The following is a 13,198-nucleotide window of genomic DNA, read 5'->3' as shown; positions in this document are numbered from 1 at the left end:
AGAGAGAGAGAGAGAGAGATAACCACACAGAGAGAGAGAGAGAAGATAACCACACAGAGAGAGAGGAGAGAGAGAGAGAGAGAGAGAGATAACCACACAGAGAGAGAGAAGAGAGATAACCACACAGAGAGAGAGAGAGAGAGATAACCACACAGAGAGAGAGAGAGAGAGAGATAACCACACAGAGAGAGAGAGAGAGAGAGATAACCACACAGAGAGAGAGAGAGATAACCACACAGAGAGAGAGAGAGAGATAACCACACAGAGAGGAGAGAGAGATAACCAACACCAGAGAGAGAGAGAGAGGAGAGAGAGAGATAACCACACAGAGAGAGAGAGAGAGAGAGATAACCCACACAGAGAGAGAGAGAGAGAGAGATAACCACACAGAGAGAGAGAGAGAGAGAGATAACCACACAGAGAGAGAGAGAGAGAGATAACCACACAGAGAGAGAGAGAGAGAGAGATAACCACACAGAGAGAGAGAGATAACCACACAGAGAGAGAGAGATAACCACACAGAGAGAGAGAGATAACCACACAGAGAGAGACAGATAACCACACAGAGACAGAGACAGATAACCACACAGAGACAGACAGATAACCACACAGAGACAGACAGATAACCACACAGAGACAGACAGATAACCACACAGAGACAGACAGATAACCACACAGACAGACAGATAACCACACAGAGAGACAGATAACCACACAGAGAGACACAGATAACCACACAGAGAGAGAGATAACCACACAGAGACACAGAGAGAGAGATAACCACACAGAGACACAGAGAGAGAGATAACCACACAGAGACACAGAGAGAGAGATGACACCTCCTAGGGAGACAGAAAGAGGTGGTAACCACACATCAGAGACACAGAGAGAGATGACACCTAGGGAGTGAGAGAGGTGGTAACCACAGAGACACAGAGAGAGAGAGATGACACCTCCTAGGGAGACAGAGAGAGGTGGTAACCACACAGAGACACAGAGAGAGAGAGAGATGACACCTCCTAGGGAGACAGAGAGAGGTGGTAACCACAGAGACACAGAGAGAGAGATGATGACACCTAGGGAATCAGAGAGAGGTGGTAACCACACAGAGACACAGAGAGAGAGATGATGACACCTAGGGAATCAGAGAGAGGTGGTAACCACACATCAGAGACACAGAGAGAGATGACACCTAGGGAGTGAGAGAGGTGGTAACCACAGAGACACAGAGAGAGAGATGACACCTCCTAGGGAGACAGAGAGAGGTGGTAACCACACAGAGACACAGAGAGAGAGAGAGATGACACCTCCTAGGGAGACAGAGAGAGGTGGTAACCACAGAGACACAGAGAGAGAGATGATGACACCTAGGGAATCAGAGAGAGGTGGTAACCACACAGAGACACAGAGAGAGAGATGATGACACCTAGGGAATCAGAGAGAGGTGGTAACCACACAGAGACACAGAGAGAGAGATGACACCTCCTAGGGAATCAGAGAGAGGTGGTAACCACACAGAGACACAGAGAGAGAGAGATGACACCTCCTAGGGAGACAGAGAGAGGTGGTAACCACACAGAGACACAGAGAGAGAGAGATGACACCTCCTAGGGAGACAGAGAGAGGTGGTAACCACACAGAGACAGATGGAGGGCTCTGGATGGATAGGCAGAGGATGGCTACTTTGAAGATTCTCAAATATAAAATATATTTAGATATGGTGAACACTTTTTTGGTTACTACATGATTCCATAGTTGATGTATTCACTATTATTCTACAATGTAGAAAACCCTTGAATGAGTAGATGTGTCCAGACTTTTGACTGGTCCTGTACATCAGACAGATTTAGAGTTAGAAAGTTGAATAAACGTAAACTCTTTCCTTGTATATGACAAACAAATAAACACACAGACATGGATAAACACACACTTACCCGTGAGGGTCTCATTGCAGTGTAGACGGCAGTGTAGGGGACAGACTGGCTCTTCATAATGCTCATCACCTGTCCAATCACCTCATCTAACACACAGACACCAAGTTAGTCTTCAGCAATCTGCTGCATACTGTAATAAGGAACATGCAGGTGATGTTTGTCCCAGCAGAGCAACGTACAGTAGAACACACGACTAGAACAGTAGACGCATAAAACAGACCGGTAATACAGTAGACCAGTAGACCGGTAATACAGTAGAACACACGACTAGAACAGTAGACGCATAAAACAGTAATACAGTAATACAGTAGACCGGTAATACAGTAGACCGGTAATACAGTAGACCGGTAATATGGTTTTACAGTAGACCAGTAATACAGTAGACCGGTAATACAGTAGACCGGTAATACAGTTTTACAGTAGACCAGTGATACAGTAGACCGGTAATACAGTAGCCGGTAATACAGTAGACCGGTAATACAGTAGACCGGTAATATGGTTTTACAGTAGACCAGTAATACAGTAGCCGGTAATACAGTAGCCGGTAATATGGTTTTACAGTAGACCAGTAATACAGTAGCCGGTAATACAGTAGACCGGTAATACAGTAGACCGGTAATACAGTAGACCAGTAATACAGTAGACCAGTAATACAGTTTTACAGTAGACCGGTGATACAGTAGACCGGTAATACAGTAGACCGGTAATACAGTAGACCGGTAGAACACTCACCATTCCCATTGAGAACCTCCTTAGCAGACATCAGATCAGATCTGTTAGAAACCAAAATCAAGTAAACCACACCCATATCTGTATAAACCACACACATAAAAAAAACAGACCAGTGAGATAAGCAGAATCGTGTGTGTGTGTGTGTGTGTGTGTACCCGGTGCTGTAGGGTAGTCTGAAGACCAGCAGGGCGGGGGTAGATGCGTTGAGTCGTAGCTGGCTGAGTGTCTCTGGTTCCATGTAGAGAGGAGAGGTGTCTAATTGGTCCTGGAGTTGACCGATCACAGCACTGGATGCTGGCCAGGCCACGGCAGGCAGGACCAATGGGGAAGGGCTGGAGAGGAGCGCCCCCTCTAGGTTAGGGAAGGCACTGTCATGCTTGTTGCCAAATGCCCCTCCGTACATGGTGAAGTCCTCAATGCTCATCTGGGGGGGGGGGGGGGGGGGGGGGAGCGAGCGAGCAAGAGAGAGAGAGAGTCACACAAACAGTAAAAGACATAGGCTAACTAATATATGGGATACAAAAAGGTAGGTTTGCGAGAGTGTGTGTGTGTGTGTGTGTATTACCTTGTCCTGCAGGAAGAGCAGTACGTTCCGCGGGGCGGACCCCAGGGCGGTCTCCAGGTATGAGTTCAGCTGAGTGACACCCACTATGTGACCAGCAGCAGGAACAGCCTGGGACGGCAGACCAGACCTGACATCGTTCAGGAGGGCCAGAAAAACAGGAAAAACTAAGAGGATATGCCTGACGAGTAAACCAATGTTGAATTTCCGAAGTAAAAAGTATCCCTTGGGTTAGTCAGGGTTAGTCTGATTAATCAGGCTGAAATACACCATTTATTGGTATATACAGCCTGAAACTCATGCAGATGTTCCTTACAATCCAGAATGTTTTTTTACATTTAAACTTATTCTACCGGTTGTCTGTGTGGTTTGTCCTTCAGCTCTAAATTTTAAACACAAAATCCACAGGAAAGTATTGTTGATGTTACTTTTTAGAGAGCTGGTAGGGATACGGTTGGTAATGAGGTCAAATTAGTTTCATATTCGATATTCAAATTAAAGTTTGTCACATGCACCGAATACAACAGGTGTGGTAGACCTCACGGTGAAATGCCGAATACAACAGGTGTGGTAGACCTCACGGTGAAATGCCGAATACAACAGGTGTGGTAGACCTCACGGTGAAATGCCGAATACAACAGGTGTGGTAGACCTCACGGTGAAATGCCGAATACAACAGGTGTGGTAGACCTCACGGTGAAATGCAGAATACAACAGGTGTGGTAGACCTCACGGTGAAATGCCGAATACAACAGGTGTAGTAGACCTCACGGTGAAATGCCGAATACAACAGGTGTAGTAGACCTCACGGTGAAATGCTGAATACAACAGGTGTAGTAGACCTCACGGTGAAATGCCGAATACAACAGGTGTAGTAGACCTCACGGTGAAATGCTGAATACAACAGGTGTGGTAGACCTCACGGTGAAATGCCGAATACAACAGGTGTGGTAGACCTCACGGTGAAATGCTGAATACAACAGGTGTAGTAGACCTCACGGTGAAATGCTGAATACAACAGGTGTAGTAGACCTCACGGTGAAATGCTTACTTACAAGCCCTTAACCAACAATGCTTTAAAAAGTTTTGAAAAAGTGCAAAGTAATTTTTATGAATAATAAATACAAAATTAGAATTGAACAGCAGCAGTAAAATAACAATAGTGAGGCTATTTACAGGGGGTACTGGTACAGAGTCAATGTGGAGGCTATATACAGGGGGTACTGGTACAGAGTCAATGTGCAGGGGCACCGGTTAGTCGCGGTAATATGTACATGTATGTAGAGGTCGACCGATTAAATCGGAATGTTTTTAAAATAGTATAAACTACCTTAATTTTGCTGGACCCCAGGAAGAGTAGCTGCTGCCTTGGCTAATGGGGATCCATAATAAACCCCAGGAAGAGTAGCTGCTGCCTTGGCTAATGGGGATCCAGAATCAACCCCAGGAAGAGTAGCTGCTGCCTTGGCTAATGGGGATCCATAATAAACCCCAGGAAGAGTAGCTGCTGCCTTGGCTAATGGGGATCCATAATAAACCCCAGGAAGAGTAGCTGCTGCCTTGGCTAATGGGGATCCATAATAAACCCCAGGAAGAGTAGCTGCTGCCTTGGCTAATGGGGATCCATAATAAATACAAATTATGGTCTGCTTGAAACATGTAGGTATTACAGACTCAGTCAGGGAGTGGTTGAAAATGTCAGTGAAGATACTTGCCAGTTGGTCAGTGCATGCTCGGAGTACACGTCCTTGCGGCCTTGTGAATGTTGACCTTTTTAAAGGTCTTACTCACATCTGCTAGTCTGGTAGACTCATAATCACTGGGCAGCTGGCAGCTGTGCTTCACTTTGTAGCCTGTAATAGTTTACAAGCCCTGCCACATCTGACGAGCGTCGGACCCGGTGTAGTACGATTCAATCTTAGTCCTGTATTGACGCTTTGCCTGTTTGATGGTTTGTCAGAGGGCATAGTGGAATTTCTTGCAAGCTTCTGGGTTAGAGTCCCGCTTCCTGAAAGCATCAGCTTTATCCTTTAGCTCAGTGCGGATGCTGCCTGTAATCCATGGCTTCTGGTTGGGGTATGTACGTACAGTCAATGCGGGGACAACGTCATCGATGCACTTATTGATGAAGCCCGTGACTGATGTGGTGTATGTGACAGGTTAAAGGAAATATTCATAGCCTGTTATACATTGAAAAGTATTAGTAAGTTCATAGTATGTGAGGATCTTAAAACATCTAAGGTTAAAAAGATGCATTCAGTATTAGTTGATAGAGATTGATAATTCATATAATTGTGTTAAAGTTCAAATCTGTCAAAGGGTACGAATTGTGAGAGTAATGTGTAAACGTTAGATTGAGTACTTTATTTTGTGGTGCCTAAAAATGTTAATCTGTGATCTACGAAATGCTCTTAATCTATGAGCCGGAGAACGATTGCTCTGGTCTCCACCCATATTCCTGGGGAAAATCGCGGTCTTTTTCTCATTGAACTAAACGTTGAATTGAGAATACAACACCGTATCACTGTCGTGATTATTTCTCCCCTGTTTTCAGGGGCGTAACATGTACACCTCAATGCCATTGGATGAATCCAGGAAAATTTTTTATTTACCTTTATTTATACAGGTTTTTTCCTCATCTCTCTTTTCCAAGAGAGACCTGGTCCGATAGCAGCAGCAAAAACATATTCCAGTCTGTTAGAAAAACAGTCCTGTAGCTTAGCATCTGCTTCACTATCTTATTGACAGAGTCACTGGTGCTTCCTGCTTTAGTTTTTGCTTGAAAGCAGGAAGATAGAATTATGGTCAGATTTGCCAAATGGAGGGCGAGGGAAAGCTTTGTACGTGTTTCTGTGTGGCGTAAAGGTGATCTAGAGTTTTTCCCCCCTCTGGTTGCACATTTAACATGCTGGTAGAATTTAGGTCAAACGGATGAGTTTCCCTGCATTAAAGTCCCCAGCTACTAGGAGCCATGCCTCAGGATGAGCGTTTTCCTGTTTGCTTATGGTGGAATACAGCTCATTGAGTGCAGTCTTGGTGCCAGCATTGGTTTGTGGTGGTATATAGACAGCTACGAAAATACAGATGAACTCTTGATAAATAGTGTGTAGTCTACAGCTTATCATGAGATACTCTACCTCAGTCGAACAAAATTTTGACACTTCGTTAGATTTTGTGCACCAGCTGTTGTTTACAAATATACATAGACCACCACCCCCTGTCTTACCAGAGGCCGCGGTTCTATCCTACAGAAAACACTTAAAACCAGCCAGCTGTATGTTATTCACGTCGTCGTTCAGCCATGACTCAGTGAATGACAGTTCTTAATGTCCCGTTGGTAGGACATACGTGATCATAGTTTGTCTATTTTATTATCGATTGATTGTAGGCTGGCTAATAGGACCGATGGTGAAGGTAGATGATGCCCTCAGCGTCGGATCATTACAAGGCACCCGCACCTTCATCCCCAATACCTCAGTCTCTTTCTCCTGCAAATGACAGGGATAAGGGCCTTGTCGGGCATCTGAAATAAATCCTTCCCATCAGACTCGTTAAAGAAAAAGTACTCCCCCAGTACGGGGTGAGTAATCGCTGTCCTGGAAGCTCTTTTTGGTCACAAGACACGGTGGCAGAAACATTATGTACAAAATAAGTTACAAATAAAGGTTTTTTTTAAACGGCAGCCATCTCCTTTGGAGCCATTCGGTCGTCTCTCGTCAATAGCTATTGAGCTATGACAATTGAAATGGTATCAGGGGTGGATGGAGAACAATCAACACATTTCAAATAAAATAATTTGAATCACACAAATAAAGATGCTGATTGTTCTCCATCCTCCCCTGATTCTGAATATAACCTTTTGTTAGTGTGGTGTTCATTTTTTTATTTGAATTTGAGTCATTTAGCAGCCGCTCTTAAGCAGAGTGACTTACACAAGCAATTTGGGTTAAGTGCCTTGCTCAAGGGCACATCAACAGATATTTCACCAAGTTGGATTGGTGATTCGAACCAACAATCTTTGGTTTACTGGCTCAATGTTCTTAGCCGCTAAGCAACCTGCGACCCGGTTTTTATTTTTTCAATGTATGGGACTCACGACGGAGAGTTCGATACGGTGCAAGAGTTCAATCTTGGTTTCATGAGACCAACAACAAAATTGCACCTAAAGACTTTCAGACCAGGAGAAACCAAGATTGAACTCTTTGGCCTGAATGCCTAGCGTCACGTCTGGAGGAAACCTGGCATCATCCCTACGGTGAAGCATGGTGGCAGCATCATGCTGTGGAGATGTTTTACAGGGACTGGGAGACGAGTCAGGATCGAGGGAAAGATGAACTGAGCAAAGAACAGAGATTTTGGAACAAAGTAATGTGCTGAAGCGTACAAATTCCTCTTCCCTGACTGACATCATAACTGAGAAGAACAGGATACGTTATGCTTTTAAATCAGAATTTTATCTCAGCAGCCTTTTTATGAGAGAACAATGGTTTAATTTATGCTGGTCAGTCAAACGACTGCTCTTTCCTCTCCCAGACTCAACGGCTAACCCGTCAACTTTAGTGAATCTTTGTTTTCATTTCAACAATTTACTACCTGTGATGTTCTAGACGACTTGTAGAAGACTTCGTTTTTTTTTTATCCACTGGTATGCTTGATCCATCCCTAGTTATAAATGATGTGGTTAACTGTACGGATGAAAAGGTAACATTGTGCTGCCCTCTCATTGACCTCAGGCTTTCGATAGTGTTGATCACTCACTGCTAATTCAGAGTCTTTCTTCAACTGGCCAAGACCAGGCGGCATGGAACTGGTTTAAACAGTTGACATATAAAACTGTGTATCTACTGATGGTGTTAAATCCGGTTGTCTGTACATAACAAAAGGTGTCGCACACGGGTCAATTCTGAGTCCTGTACTTTTTACATTAACAATACTGACTTGTCAGCAAACAACTGTAACCTGCCCTTGTATGCTGATGATACTGTTGTGTATGTTATTGCCCCCCTGGTTGACCAGGCTCTCTGACCTACAGTCTGCCTTCATTGTATTACAGAAAAACTTTATTGACCTGAAATTAATATTGAATGCAGGTAAAACGAAGTACATTTCCTTTTTTTTTTGCAACTGCACTACATATACCACCCCTACCTTGTCACAACACAACTGATTGGCTCAAATGCGTTAAGGAAAAAAATTCCACAACATAACAACTGTTAATTGAAATGCATTCCAGGTGACTACCTCATGAAGCTGGTTGAGAGAATGCCAAAGGTGTGCAAAGCTGACATCAAGGCAAAGGGTGTCTACTTTGAAGAATCTAAAATATATTTTGATTTGTTTAACACTTTTTGGTTACTCAATGTTATTTCATAGTTATGATATTTTCTACAATGTAGAAAATAGTAAAAAATAAAGTAGGTGTCCAAACTTTTGACTGGTACTGTAAGTCAAAACTGTAACTAGGCCACTCAGGAACATTCAATGTCATCTTGGTAAGCAACTCCAGTGTATATATATATCGCCTTGTGTTCTAGGTAATTGTCATGCTAAAAGGTGAAAACCTGAAACCTGAAACAGGTTTTCCTCTAGGATTTTGCCTGTGCTTAGATTCAGGTAATTTTTATCAAATGACAAGCATGCCCATAACATGATGCAGCCACCACCATGCTTAAAAATGTGAAGAGTGCAGGGTTTCCGTTAGCCGGTAATAGCCTGCTTTTGTCCGATAAAAAAAATTGAAAAGCCGGCCATTTGTCAGAGAAAATAAGAAGAAATCCCAATGTGAAATAATGCATTTTAGCCTATTCATTTATGGAAATACCAGTCGACGTAAATACATTTGACTGGTCATGCTTATCAGACTATAGGTTCATTTGCATAATTTTGCGGGAGTAAATTGCCGTGTGTACATTCATTATGCATCTTATTCATCACACACATACAGCATACAGATACACCGCCTTTGAGTGGAAAATCAGACAGCGTGAGAGCTGTTGCATCTTGTGGTGTTAGACTACTGGGAACTCTGAAAAATACCCGGTGAAATCATGACGTCAGTGATCCTTAAGTCAGCGCTCTAGAAAGAGCGACATTCCTAATATTAAGCACATTGCTTCACTTTAGGAGTAGCCTACCTGGCTAGCATGAAAATTAACCAAAGGAAAAGCGTCCTTCAATTGCAATTAACGTGCAAACTGATGAGATCTGTTCTGATCCGTTCTGACAGGTGCATGATAATGGCCCATTCTAAATCAAAACTAATTTCACATTATTTAGTTTATGTATACATGTAGACAAGATTAAAATTGAGAATAGTCTGGATATTATGTGAATGAAGCACAGCGCATGGCTATTTTTCTCTACTTTTCAAATCATGCATCATGTAGGCGTATATATGTTTTGATGTTTATCACAACTAAATTTCCCAAATAACTCCAAACATAGTCTATAGGCCCAAGACCCCTGGAACAGGGTTGGAGAGCCCATAGCCTACAGAAACCAGACCCCTGGAACAGGGTTGGAGAGCCCATAGCCTACAGAAACCAGACCCCTGGAACAGGGTTAGAGAGCCCATAGCCTACAGAAACCAGACCCCTGGAACAGGGTTAGAGAGCCCATAGCCTACAGAAACCAGACCCCTGGAACAGGGTTGGAGAGCCCATAGCCTACAGAAACCAGACCCCTGGAACAGGGTTAGAGAGCCCATAGCCTACAGAAACCAGACCCCTGGAACAGGGTTAGAGAGCCCATAGCCTACAGAGCCTAGAGAAACCAGACCCCTGGAACAGGGTTGGAGAGCCCATAGCCTACAGAAACCAGACCCCTGGAACAGGGTTAGAGAGCCCATAGCCTACAGAGCCTAGAGAAACCAGACCCCTGGAACAGGATTGGAGAGCCCATAGCCTACAGAAACCAGACCCCTGGAACAGGGTTAGAGAGCCCATAGCCTACAGAGCCTAGAGAAACCAGACCCCTGGAACAGGATTGGAGAGCCCACAAAGCCTAGAGAAACATGTGTTCTTATAAGCCCAGTCATTGCGTAATGCTGTATGAAAACAGCGTTTTGACTGGCCACTATTTAAAAGAGGATCCCATCTTTCTCCTGCTGCTATATTTATTGCTCAATTATTTCAAATGAATCAGCTTTACAAACAGTGTTGCCTACCTGGCATATTACAAGTACCTGCACTTAGCCTCCATTCACTATTCCAGTGCAGGCTGTGAATGACAGTCTTTTCTGTGGGCCATTCTAATAAAACAAATAGTTCAAATGTCCAGCAAATTAAACTGTTGCCAGTTAAATATCAGCCATCACATTTTTCCTAATGGAAACACTGGAAGAGTGGTATTCAGTGAAGTGTTGTGTTTGCACCAAACATAATGCTTTGTATTCAGAACATAAAAGTTCATTTCTTTACCACATGTTTGGCAGTTCTACTTTAGTGCATTCTTGCAAATATGACACATGTTTTGGAAGATTTGTATTCTGTACAGGCCTTTCTTATTTTCACTCTGTCATTTGGGATAGTGTTGTGGGTTAACTACAATGTTGTTGGTCCATCCTCAGTTCTTCTATCACAGCCATTAAAATCTGTAACTGTTTTAAAGTCACCCCTGGCCTCATTTCCTTCCTCTCCAGCAGCTGAGTTAGGAAGGACACCTGTATCTTTGTAGTGACTGGGTTTATTGATTCACCATCCAAAGTGTAATTAGTAACTTTACCATTTTTTTTTTTAACCAATAGTTGCCCTTCTGGTAAAAAGAAAAAGGCACTGCTTGACTTAGGGATTTTACAGATAGTGTGTGTGGGGTACAGAGATGAGGTAGTCATTCAAAAGTAATGTTAAATGCTATTATTGCACACAGAGTATGTTGTGTAAGCCAGTGAAACAAAATCACAAAGTAATACATTCAGGCTGTAACACAACAAAATGTGGAAAAAGTCAAGGGGTGTGAATACTTTCTGAAGGCCATTGCTCCGAACGTGTGTTCTTCCTCCATTTTGATCCGAGTGGCTATTCCTCGGCCTCAAACCTAACGCTTCAATATAGCCTAAATATTTGTCCTTTAACTTTTTTTAAATGTATTTAAAGGTGCAATATGCAGATATAATGTGAATGTCTAGCAACCTAAAGGTTGTGTTCAAATCTCATCATGGACAACTTTAGCAATTTTGCTAATTAATAACTTTTCAACTACTTAGCTAACCTTTCCCCTAAACCTTTAACCGAACTTCTAACCTTAACCACTGACCAAGCTAATGTTAGTCACCAAGTTGACATTAACCAAAACCAATTGGAATTCGTAACATATCATACGAAATGGATGATGGACATCCACAAATTAATAAATACCATACGAAACGTAACATATCATACTAATATGGAGTGTCTCGGATATACCTAAAGAGTAATACAAAATGTTCTGAGACCAGGTTGGGTATGCTTATTGGTTGTGTGTGGTGCGTCGGCACAGAAACCTGTTGGTGGAAAATGTGCATATATTTAACATAATTATAAATATAGCATCAAAATATAACTGTTTGCAGCCGGCTATGATAGTAGTGTAATGGTTTGTGGTGGTCGGTGAGTAGTCAACCTTCTGGCCCATAACACAGTGTAGCATCGACAGTGCCATAAAACCATGCTGAAGGAGTGAAGTCGATAACCACGTCTATAAACACAGGGTTGTTATTTGTGGTCGCAGTCATTATTTTTTTCGTTAAATTTTATGAGGGGAGAGGGTGTGCAATTTTTTTTTTACAGTACAAGGGGAGGGTCATGTGAAAATATTGTTAATGTTTGTGTTTTTTTTTAATGATACGTCGAGTAACATTTTTTATTTCCCTTACTGGCTAGTGGCTTCACAGATGAATTGCCAAAATATAAAGTGGCTTGATAGGACAAGATCCCCGCTAGGAATATGAATGACAAGATGTCATCCAGCTTGCACGGTTACAAAGGCATCCCCAGACCAAAACCACACACACGGCTCTTACCCTTCACTCGTCCATAGCATCAGCGGCACCTGTTCGTCGCAAGTCCCGACGGAGAAGGTGCACAACACGGCCAGAAACACAGACACACAACCCCGACCCGATATCATCCTCATCCTCCGTTCAGCCGCCATCTTGAGATGCTCCAGGTTCTCGCTGAGGACTGGTTGTCACTAGTTATCACAAACACAAAGTAATGGGTTATATCACATGTTTTTTTCTCTTAATTTAAAGGTTAATATTGGGCATACGGCTAGCAGTGTGGCTCAATTTAGGGTTTAAATCCCATTTTAGGAATAGGCGGGGTTTATGACGTCGGGTTTGTGGTAACTAGTGACGACTGCGCACCACGGAACCGGCGGTGCTTATTAAAAAACCCTGTAGAAAATATATCAATGGCTACAGAGGGACTTATCTTTAAAAGGAAGAGTCCTAAAAACCAAGGCTGAAGGTATCTCTAGACTAACATATGGCGCTCTATCTGTATATCTTGACGGTAAAATAAGCAAGGAGATAGACCAGATGCTTTTCAACTTTCTGTGAAGAAACCGTACCCATTACATTAGGAAAACTGTTGTAATGAACACTTGTGAGTATGGTGGGCTGAATTTTCTGGACTTTACTACCTTAATACTTTTAAGATCAATTGGATAAAACTATTCCTAAATAGACTCACTTCTATCTGGAATTTTATTCCTCTCCATGTCTTCTCTACTTTTGGTGGCCTTAATAACTTCATGTTGGTTTGCAATTATAATATTGACAAAGTTCCAGTGAAACTTTCTGCTTTTCATCGGCAGGTTTTCTTGTCAGGGTCCTTAATTTATAAGCATAACTTTTCTCCACACAGATATTATATATGGAATAATCGGGATATATTGTATAAAAACACTTCTTTGTTTTTAGAATATTGGTTCTGAAATAATATCCTATTGGTGAGCCAACTGGCAAATTCAGAGGGTTTTTTACTTAGTT

The 13,198-nt window shown here is 42.7% G+C and overlaps 1 protein-coding gene across 1 annotated transcript; it reads right to left on the bottom strand.

Annotated features, from left to right (window-relative positions):
- Positions 1-1,750: 1,750 nt before the first annotated feature.
- LOC109885833 (V-type proton ATPase subunit S1) lies at positions 1,751-12,583 on the bottom strand. The gene is made up of 5 exons (XM_031803982.1): positions 12,227-12,583; positions 3,232-3,358; positions 2,822-3,090; positions 2,667-2,707; positions 1,751-2,020 (listed from the first exon to the last, which is right to left on the bottom strand). The coding sequence occupies exons 1-5, from the start codon at positions 12,355-12,357 to the stop codon at positions 1,776-1,778; spliced, it is 813 nt and encodes a 270-aa protein (XP_031659842.1). The 5' UTR covers positions 12,358-12,583; the 3' UTR covers positions 1,751-1,775.
- Between the last annotated feature and the right edge of the window lie 615 nt (positions 12,584-13,198).

The sequence above is a fragment of the Oncorhynchus kisutch genome, linkage group LG24, assembly GCF_002021735.2.
Source record: "Oncorhynchus kisutch isolate 150728-3 linkage group LG24, Okis_V2, whole genome shotgun sequence".
In the NCBI taxonomy this organism is placed as follows: Eukaryota; Metazoa; Chordata; class Actinopteri; order Salmoniformes; family Salmonidae; genus Oncorhynchus; species Oncorhynchus kisutch.
The sequence above is the reverse complement of the archived record's forward strand: the minus strand, read 5'-3'. Positions and strand labels throughout refer to the sequence as shown.

Excerpts from the sequence above, each read along its gene's own strand:
- LOC109885833 (XM_031803982.1), bottom strand. The coding sequence starts at position 12,357 with ATGGCGGCTGAACGGAGGATGAGGATGATATCGGGTCGGGGTTGTGTG. Across the intron at positions 2,708-2,821 it reads AGACTACCCTACAGCACCGG|ATCTGATCTGATGTCTGCTA; the intron begins GTACACACACAC and ends GGTTTCTAACAG. Across the intron at positions 2,021-2,666 it reads GGAGGTTCTCAATGGGAATG|ATGAGGTGATTGGACAGGTG; the intron begins GTGAGTGTTCTA and ends TCTGTGTGTTAG.